Here is a 10,559-nt window from a genome sequence, read left to right as displayed (position 1 = left end):
GTTCGTGACTGCGAAGTACCAGGCTCGCAGCGTTAAAGAAAGGAAACGCGGGCAAGACAGATGGCGATTATTGTTCTGGGACAAGATACGCCCCAAAGGGTGTAAATTTTTATAAGAGTGTAGAGTGTGCGCGTTATCAGCGTGACACAGCGTTCTCGACAAGAAAGTAGAGAGCGCCGAGTTTACAGGAAACGCAAACAAGGCAGCTGACCATTATCGTTGTGGGACAAAGTCAGCCCTAAAGGCTCTAAATTTTTTTAGAGGAGTGCATTCTAAAAAAATTACACCATTTAAGGCGTACCTAGCATGTCCCCAAACTGATCGTCACGTGCCTTGCTTGCGTTTCCTTTCATGAAAACTATGCGTTCATTACTTCCCTTTAAACAATGCTACGTCACACTGATAATGCGCATGCCGTTTGTGACCTGCATAGAGTTTCATACTGCTATTTATTTGTTTACAAACTCTACACTCTAAGAAAAGTTTGCACCCTTTGGAGTGTATCTCTGCCACACAACAATAATCGTCGTCTGCCTTGATGCGTTTCCTTTCTTGAAAATGCTGCGCCCGCTACTTTCCTGTCGGAAATGCTATGTCATGCTGATAACGCGCATGCCGTTCAGTACTGGAAAGTACCGGGCTCGCAGCGTTAAAGAAAGGAAACGCGTCAAGGCAGCCGACGATTATCGTTGTGTGGCAGATATACACCCCAAAGGGTGCAAACTTTCTTTAGAGTGTACGGTGACCTGGAAGTGCCGGGCCGGCAGTGTTTGAGAACGGAAAGGCACGCAAAATAGATGATGTTTGTTTGTTTGGGGTTAAGATGAGTCCCAAAGGATGTTGACTTTATTTGGCGTTGTTGTGGAACAATGATACGCCTGAAAGGGCGTAAAGGCCTTTCTTTTTTTCTAGTGAAGAGCGAAAAACTGTTGGCTCCGACGCCACACTGAGATGTTCCTGCATTAGCTTGCGGTGACCACATGGGTTTTGACGGCGTCTAGAATTGCTCGTCGGAGAAGAGGCCCTACATGCATTGCATTATCAACATAATTATAAAGGAACAAAAGGTTCAACCTACAGCAAGTGTTGATGACTTCTTCCTGTGCCAAAAACCGTCCGAATGGATGGATGGAAAAACTTTATTGAGAGTTTTATCGCGCAGCAGGTCGCTCCCACGCCGGGACGGGCAGGCCGAGACTGACCGCCGCATCACGGGCTCTCTGGGCGGCCCATGCAAGAAAAATGTCTTGAAATCCGCGGTATCAGGCAACGCCCCTGAGGTCTAGGCGCGAAATTTGAAAGAAAGAAATAACCAACCCCTTTACACCAAATGAACGAATTTCGCAGATCTCTGAAATGACATTTAACGGATATGGACTTTTCAAGTCTTGAACTATCCCATGCGTGCTCTCGAGTCACGTTAAGGCGAGTTACGGCGAAAGGACGAACACGCACAAGAAGGCGGTTCCTGTCCCTTAAAGCTTCGTTGTTTTCTTCATTTGTTTAATTTTGTGGAGGTGGGTGGGATTTCTTCGATCCCCGTGCAACGTTTCGTCGTGGTCTTTTTACGACATATTATGTGCCTCTCGCAAAGTGCAGGTAAGGTGCACCATGCTCAATTCGTTGACTAGAAGTTAGAACGGGCACGACTACTTCTTCAGGAACTCATCGCTACCTCAAAAGAAACCTGCAGGGAGTCTTTCACCATCTATAAGTATATCGGAACCTACAACCACAGGCTTCCAAGTTCACTGTTGATTGTATATAGGAGGATTGTGAACGGCGCTCGTCGCAGGTATCTCTTCCCCATCATGCTCGCTCTACCATTACAGTGTATCACTGTTGGTGACCACGATGCATAAGCTATTTTCCAAAACAAAAACGCGCCCACGACATATGCTATATCCGACGGAGATTGATCGAAGTGCTGCCTTTTTTCGTAGACTGCGCAACCTCCGTAGTTGGTCCCAGCTAGGGTAGCTAACAGTGTAAAGATAATTTTTCAACGAAAACTTGACATTTGCGGAATTCAATTGTGACAACTGCTGAGCCTCGTTCATGCATTTAAAGTGCAAAATGCAAACAATAGCAACATTGACATATGGGTGAATAATATAATCGTCATATTTGCCGCTGTTCTGCGGGTGTATATCGAGGCACGGGCGCAATGCCGTCGATCGTACACGGCTTGATTATTATGTAAAGTTAACCTGTTGCAGGTAGGATCTGATAGCTATGTAATGGTGCTACCTGACATTGACGTAAAAAAATTATGGAATTTTACATGCCAAAACCACGATCGATCTGATTATGAGGCACACCGTAGCAGGGGACTCCGGAATAACTTGGACCATTTGGGGTTCTTTAACGTGCACCTAAATCTAAGTACACGGGTATTTTCGCAGTTCGCTTGACGCTGATGATGCGCACTATACGCGTCAGAGTCCCTTGTGCACACACCAATCACGCAGTCATGCGAGCTGATTTTCAAATGAGTTTCTGCACTTGAACACAACGCGTATTGTTGCAAAAAATGTCCGTCGTAGGATGGAGGTAGATAATCGCCACGTTGCTCCACGAGATCGTCCGCGAGACGAATTAATCTAGCGAATCACGGACGGAACCTTATGCTGGCCCCTACTGCATGTTTCAGAAGGAAGCGCCGCGGGAGAGCTTGTGAGTGGCGATACACTAACTATTGCACTATAAAACAGGTGATTGCCCGCACCGTGAAACCGGAGATCTTGCGTAGGGAGGCCTGCGTAGAAACTCTCAAGAACGATTGGGAACACCGGCTAATCGGTATAGCGTCAGCTAATCCAAAACCACGAACGAGAAGACTTCGAATTCGAAAACACGACGAAAAAAAGCGAACGAGCGAGTAAAAAAAAGAAAAGAAAGAGAGACAGCAACAAGAAAAAGTAAGAAAAAGACGCAATGACGAGTTTTTTAAAAGTTGCGCCAGATGGCGCCACCAGTACACGCCGCGGCGAGACGCCAGAAAGTGCTTTCTTGCCTACTTTTCAGCCAGGTAAGGGAGAGCTATCGCGGTAGGCCTAAAACGCTGCGATCCCGAAATAATCGTTCCTCGTGGGATGCTTCGCAATGACCGCCGACGAGATCGCGTGCACCTTCTTCAACGCACGCCGGGAGGCGACAAGGTGACGGGCCGCTGGTACCGCGAGCGGCGATGAAGCAGCGTCGGCAGCGATCATCGACAAGCCGCCGTCGCGACGTTCGACAGCAAACCGTCGGGGCCGCCATGGGTTGGTTGCCTGTCGCGGATCGGCCGCTTCTGTGTGTGGTGCCGTGCTAGCGTGTGCTTCGGCAGTGCTCGGGCGCCTGTGAACCGCCGCGAAATCGCGCGCCCCTCGCCTTCCTCCGCACGAGCCTGTGTGTGCGAACGGCTCGTGCGTTGAACGTGTGATGAAAACTCGAGTCAACGCGCCTGTTCGCGCCATTTGCGGCTGGGGGAAATAGCCAGTGTTTCTTGCGTTTGTTTTTGTTTGTTTGTTTCACTGCTGCATCCCACCACAACCACCAACCACCGCTTCTGTTGCTGTTCCGTGAGTCTCTCCTCTTCTGCTGGACTCACAATCGCTGATCTCCCGAAAGCGCTGCCCAAAATCACATGGCAACAACATGACTGATCAAGCATGGATGTCCCGATCAGTGATTCAGAGGAACTGTGCACCGCGCTTAGGTGACTTTCGGAGAAGATGCCAAGGAAGTTCAAAACACAAGGTCAGCACACTCCTGTATCTCATTTTTGACCGCACGCTTTCGGCATGGTACTACAAGTGGGGTGGCGGGAGAGAGCGGGGGGATTGAGGATTGATCTTGATCGCACAATAGTCGCGGCGGAGCCGCCACCAGGTTCTTCAGGTTCACGGGTTCGTCGTCGTGGCCCCCTCCGGCCGCGAAGCGAAATGCCGCCGCGTTTTCGACCCCCCTCCCCTCACCCCAAGCCCATGGGCTAGGCATCCGCCGCGCGTTTTGTTTACAGCAGGCTTTTATGAACATCACGGCCGCGAGTTGCACGCGGAACCGCGAAAGTGTGCGCACGCGCGATAGTATACGCGCGCACTTGATGCGTCGTCGCCTTGACATTTTTCGGTGTTTTATTTTGCTGCGACGATCCCACTACACCCCGAAAAAGCGTTTCAACAGGTCCCGCGTCTCTACAAACCCGGACGAACCGGCCGCCGAATCCAGGAATAGCGGTGAAAGCACAAATGTGTGAATACGTGTGCGTCGACTTCTAGAATTGCCAGTGCTTCGTACTGGCTGAGAATTGTTTCTGCACCGCAAAGGACACTAGTCACGTGTCAGCGGCTTTTGCAATGTGTTCGACGTGATATATCGGCGCGTATGAGAAGTAGCGCTAGAATCGGTCACACAGCGACCGAGTTTCCTTTTGCGACGCAGTAACGTGACTTTTCAGAGTTGACCACGCCGCGCAATGGCGATGTTGAAGGCTTACAGCGTACTCGGCGACGCGAACTAAAATTATGTGGCATGCTTTCAAGAGCGCGCGATGCTTTTGCAGTCATTTCCGCTTCAGTATCACTGAGCAGAGGGGGAATGCGGAGACGGCATTTCCCTCTCTTAGCCTTTCAAATAAGCTTCACGGGATGACTGTAATACTTGTAGGGCCAGCCGAGTTCGCCAAGATGTTAAATAGTATTACACAGAAGTTCTTGGTTTTGAAGAGTTATTTTTGCAACAGCTCCAGCCTAATGTCAGTTTTAAGAGGGGGGGGGGGGGGGACAAGGTGTGAAGTTTTGCAGCTCCAGCGCCTTCAAGTGTTCTTCTGCTTGGTGTTTGCTATAAGCTTCTGGCACCTTAAGGTATTCGAAAATGTGAGGTAAGGTCCTTGTGATGGGAAGAACAGAACAGAAGGAATTACCCTATTTTTCATTGTCAGCCATCCTTTGGTTCGCATTGGGGAGGACATCACAGCTGGTGTAAAACGTAAGGATTCCATTTTGGCCATTTATATTCTTAGCACTCACTCGCCATTCACGGCTAGCCGACCTCTGTGATAATGCAGAAAGAGCGCCACATGGACCACTGACAAAGTGCGAAACGGATTAGCGTTGGAATATAGTCGTTACATTAGCCTTACCCAGCTTTTTTGATACTCATGATTGTGTTTACCATCAATTTAATGTGTCGCCATCCAGCAAATTGTAAACACCAAGCTATGTTCAAAGTTGCAGGTAAAAGTGGAGAACACAGGTGTCACGAGAAAAGAATTCTTTTCTTGCAGCCTAAGCGTACAATCTGATATGAAGTGGTACAGCCTGCATCCGGTTATTTGACCAATTCAGTGCACGGACATGATTCCACATCGCTCAGCTGCGCCATCACAAATATGCAATTTTTTGCTGACACCACGGTCCCTAAATGGTTGTTCCTGAGGGTACAGGTAGGGATTCTGCCTAAAACCTGTAGCTGGGAAAACACAAGTTTCATATAAGAATAGCTGAGTCTCATGTGCTGTCAAATGAATCAGAATTTATTGTTAGAATTTGGGTCAAATTACATGTATTTAGTATGCAGGAGGAGGTCCCATAGTCAAAGACTGTATCGGGACCTTCTGTACAAGAATAGTTATGACAATTGACATCCCAAAGCAACAGTAGCATATAATAAGGTATTATACAAGCAACAGGAAATGAACGTTAACAGAGCAAAATACAGAATTCATTACAAATAATAACAAGGTTTAGCTTATCTCTCAGTAAGATAAAGAATTGCATGTGAAAAATATACCAGTAGTTTATTTACAAGAACAAAAGCAAACAAAAAAGGCAAAAAAGCAGGAAAGAACAAAAAAAAAAACGGTTACAGTAAGTTTTCTCATTAGTTTGTCAATAATAGATGCATTTTGAGTTTCTTTTTGAATTGGTGTAAAGATCTTGTATTTTTCATAATGAGAGGAAGAGTGTTCCATACTGATATGGAAGTGAATTCTACGGTTCGTTTACCGTAGTTAGTGCGGATTCGTGGAAAAAGAAAATTGTTATTTAACGCAAATCTGGCGGTACTATTAGTTGTCAGGTTAGATGGTGAAAATGTGATCGACGGTAGCTCATTATGTAGAAATCCGTAGAAAAAAGTACCTAGGTTGTATTTAGTGAGCCTGGAAATAGTAAGGATGTTATTCACGTGTAGTAGGGAAGTGGCATTAGAAAACCAAATACAAGCATAGTAGACAGGAAATAAAGAAGCTTCTGAATATGTAATTTTTCAATACTTCTTTGGTGCCGCCATTAATCCATACTGGACTGTTCATCTGCCTGAGAGCACTAGTGAAGCGGTGTAAGATCTATCTCCTGTGTGTGCTTGTGGCACTCCTAAAAATGGATGTACTGGCATCTGAATTTAATCATTAAAAATGTCTATAGGCAAACTATACATGCTCAACTGTTGACTAAATGCAGAATAATGAAAATGTGAATGAGTTCATCTCTGTGCCTGCTGACCAGGTTCCACTCCCTCTAATTGTGGCTATTGAAAAAGGACAGTTATGAAATGAAACTGCTGGTCATCATAAAATTGGACAGTGGGGAGAGGTGGAAGAGGTTGTCTTATTGATCACAACAGGACCTGTAGCACTTGGACCAAGCTTAGGCAATAAAGAAAGTTTTTTGGGATTTTGTGGAAATGTCTTAGAAGGCCGAACTTGTCAGATGTGCCATTTTACTCTGCAGCAGTGAAACACATGATTTTCACCCCTGCTGCTTGTAGGAATACGAGTATATTTAAGTTATTTGGTATGGGTGTTATGCAGCAAAAGCTATTTGATCTATATTAAAGGGACACTTTACCGACCCAGGTCTGCGTGGATTGACAAAGCGTGCTTCCGATGTGCCGAGAAGGTGTCTTATGGTGAGCGGTGTCTTGGCTGGGACAGAAAAATACCTAAAAACTAAATGTGCTTGACATTTGCAGAGCACCCCCTGTGATGACACGAGAATTAGACAGACAGTATTGATTACCTTTATTATAAAGGAATCTAAGGCTCAGCCCGATGAGTTCTGAGAACTTTTTCTCTTCTGTAACAGACCGAACATGTGAACGTACCTAAAGATTTGCGACTCGCGCTAATATACTGGCATCGCAGCTTGAACACGAAATTAAGAAAGTAAAACGTTGTCTTTCGTTTCCTCTGCCGATAACTAAGCTTTTCCAGCAATTGCAAATTAAGTCTTAGAATGACTACTTCACCAGACCAAACTAGTTGTTCTGTAGTGGCACATTAAGACCACCTGGTCAACATTACTATTTAATGAGTGCTTATGGAAGACATGCTGAAAGCAGGGATGTTTTAAGCAAAAAGACTGGCCATAGCTGCATGAAAACAGTGTACAGGAACAGGACATACAAGGACAAGCAGTAAAAAGCAATGTTTGATTTGAGAAGTAGTTGAATTATGAAAAGCAATGTTGCTATTTTTGCATAATCCATTCTGCTTTTCATTATTCCCCATTGCGGTACCCACTCCAAGCAGCCATGAACAGGATGGTGCTCGAAGTCAGTGTTTTCCCTCTCTTTAGATGACATCACTACACCTGTTTCCTATTCAACCAAAGTATGGGAACCATCTTCTCCCTCTGTGTGAAGTGGGGCAGGAGGATTGGTAGTATAGAAAATGTGCCCGTGTAATCCTGACTATTTTTTGTTCTCTTGAATGTTTTGGTTGGTTATGGTTATGCGCAGCATTCAGACCACATCTCAAAGAGGTCTCAAGGGGATAAAACTCGAGCTGAAACTGTAAAACAACAGATGGTGCACACATAGATTTATTAAAGTGATTGACTTTGAAGCAATTCAAGACTCCCAAGTGCAGTAAGTCTCTCACCGTCCCCCCCCCCCCCCCCCCCAAATAAAATTGGTACTGCTTCTTTTACTTTGAAAGGTGTGTTATTAAACAAACTTGAGTGTGTCTTTTTGCTACTCAAGGGCTACAGAGCTAGTAGGCATTCTAATTTGCATCCATGATGGTGATCGTGGCTTGTTGCATGGACTGCAATAATGACGGGGCACCTGATGGGAAAATTAAAAAAAGTTCGGTCTATCTTAAGTTAAAATAGATTAAACAACCTGGGGAGCATACAGCTATAGAGCAAGAAATACTTGCCTGAATTGAATATGCTTTTTAATTTGTGGCTGAAGAAGTTTATGGATTTGAATAGTGGATTCAAGCAATTTTTCATCTGGCGGAGTTTTATGGTAGTTAAAACTGAAGCATGAATACTTTGCAATTAAAACAGTGCTTTGTGTACACTGTATTTGATGCAGAAAGTTGTAACTTGGTAAACCACTGTGAGAAGAAAAAGCACGGAAATTTTCTTCGCACTGTCCCTTCCAAGTGATGGTTTTTACATTCGAACCTCAGTATAGTGAAGTTGCGTCTGACAGGAAAATGCCTTCGTTATATATGGTGTTATAACCATAATCCATCAGAAGCTGATATAGGCATGACATTTTTTTTTAAACGTTTGCTTTGTTATAGGCAATAATTTGTCATAACCGAGTTTATAATATAAAAGAGTGATTGGTGATCCTGCTTCTTCTGAATTGCCTCCATGATCTGTCACATGCCTATGTGCAATAAAAGGTTGCTAAGGCAGAACAAAAAGTAAAGTTCAGTCTGTTCAGACCTGTTTGCATTTAAATTTATGTTGATAGTACATACAAAGGAACCTTGAAATACTTATTTGCCCCCTTCCACCTTGTAGTAAAGTGTCATTGCATATGAAATTGACTGTGGGTTGGTTTTAACAGTGAAGCAAAAGCATGTTTGCATGTTTTGCACAGGAATAGCTGATGATCACAGGCGCTACCAAATTAATAGCAATGTAATGTGCGTGTTTACCTGCCTTACGCTATATTGTTTGCAAGTCTCATCATTAGATCAAGAAATACTATAAGGTTATCTAACAGCGCTGACTATGTCGGGATGAGCACAAAGTGACAGTGACACAATACGTTGTAATATATTGGATGCTAACCTTTCTGAAAACACTAAATGTTTTCAGTGATGAATTTGTAAAGTTATGGTTCAACTCAGCTATTCAAAAGCAGTGGCAGCTGACATCTCATTTTTCCCTGCCCCGTCTGTCTCATTCCAGATGGGAATCCGTCTGAAGCCATCCGGGGCCTCTGGGAGGGAGCATACATGTCGCAGTTCGTGCGTCTCTTTCAGCGCAAATTTGGATTTCAGAGCCTAACAACTCAGGTGAGCTGCCAGCTCTTTGTACTTGCTTATCCCATTCTCTTCAGGTCTGCGGCTTGTGGGCACAGCTCGACTGTGCCTGGAACAACAGTGTGCGCTGGCCGTGCGCACCACCATGCTTTCATTCTTGGCAGCCCTCCCACCAGTCAGTGAAAAGAATAAGACACACGAAGTGCAAACACTAAACAGGCATCAGGGAAGCTATAGCTTGCCACTCCCTGGTTCAGGTTGAAGCAACAGCTGAAAAGCAGTGATATCGCCACAGACACACTTCACTTTCTTTCATGAACAGGTCTGGTGCAGGAAGATGCCATATGAAGCATATCAGCCCGTACACTGCTCTGTGGCTTGGAACATACTGTTGGTTTAGTTGTCCAACCACGCCCCATCTCTTCTGTTTGGTTGTTCTGCCTTTGCGCTGGAAAAGAGCACTTGCGGCTCAGCCAATGGACACAGTGCTCCTCGGCTGTGTGGCAGTCCCATACATTGTAAACTTAATGTCAGCCATACGAGAGGAGATAGAAGTTCTGAAGGGAAAGCCAGACCAGCCTGGCCCTGGTTTTACTTCAGGTCCCTGATATGCGCTAGAAGTATTGCCTTAAAGACAGGATGGATGAGGCATTTACCATTCTGGAATCGACAGTAGGCTCACTTGCTGGTGCTCACAATGCAGTGCATCAGTGCGTTATTTGAGGTGCAGCTGATGCAAGGAATTGCTGTAGCCCAGAGTGTCGCATCACTTGTATTATGTGTTCGTCACTTGAACACATTGTTGACATCAGTGAGTTTTAGCAGTCATAAGTGCGGAATCACCAATGCAAATGCACGACTCCTGTTGTGCCTTGCATAAAACTGTTTCTGTGAAGTTTAGTGCGCTCATATTGATGGGAAAACCAGTTTTAAGAAGGTTCTGTTTTCTCTTGTTCATGTGCGTTTCGAGCTCAGTATATTAAGAGATGTTTGTACTAACTGCAATTTCAAGTAACTGCGTTTTACTTGAATCTGAACTGCTCGTTTTTGAAGAATTATATCATAGTCATGTGCAATTTATTCCATACCACTTCTCGCACTTATTTTGTGTGCATAGAAAGTAATTAAAGAAACTTTTTTAACAACGCAAAATTGTGACTGCCATTTTGCTACGATTTTGGTGATAACATTGCTGCGATTTTGGTCATAACCTCCCTATTGTGTGACAACACTGCACTGCTAGCTCTGTTACGGCGTCTCCTCATTGCCTTGCCCTGTTATTACACCTTGCTGTCGTTTCTTCTGCTTTTATATTTTGAGTCGTCGTCTCATGAACCGTGCC

The 10,559-nt window shown here is 44.9% G+C and overlaps 1 protein-coding gene across 3 annotated transcripts in view; it reads left to right on the top strand.

Annotated features, from left to right (window-relative positions):
• The first annotated feature begins 2,999 nt into the window (after positions 1–2,999).
• The window catches only part of LOC142559972 (uncharacterized), a 170,465-nt gene continuing 162,905 nt past the window's right edge, over positions 3,000–10,559 (top strand). For all 3 annotated transcript variants that reach the window (XM_075671694.1, XM_075671692.1, XM_075671691.1), the window contains exons 1-2: positions 3,000–3,744; positions 9,144–9,250. In XM_075671694.1, the coding sequence (XP_075527809.1) occupies positions 3,720–3,744; positions 9,144–9,250 (132 nt within the window). In that variant the 5' untranslated portion in view covers positions 3,000–3,719. The remainder of the gene's footprint in view (positions 3,745–9,143; positions 9,251–10,559) is intronic.

Source organism: Dermacentor variabilis, chromosome 10 (genome assembly GCF_050947875.1).
Source record: "Dermacentor variabilis isolate Ectoservices chromosome 10, ASM5094787v1, whole genome shotgun sequence".
NCBI classification, from domain to species: domain Eukaryota; kingdom Metazoa; phylum Arthropoda; class Arachnida; order Ixodida; family Ixodidae; genus Dermacentor; species Dermacentor variabilis.
The sequence above is the reverse complement of the archived record's forward strand: the minus strand, read 5'-3'. Positions and strand labels throughout refer to the sequence as shown.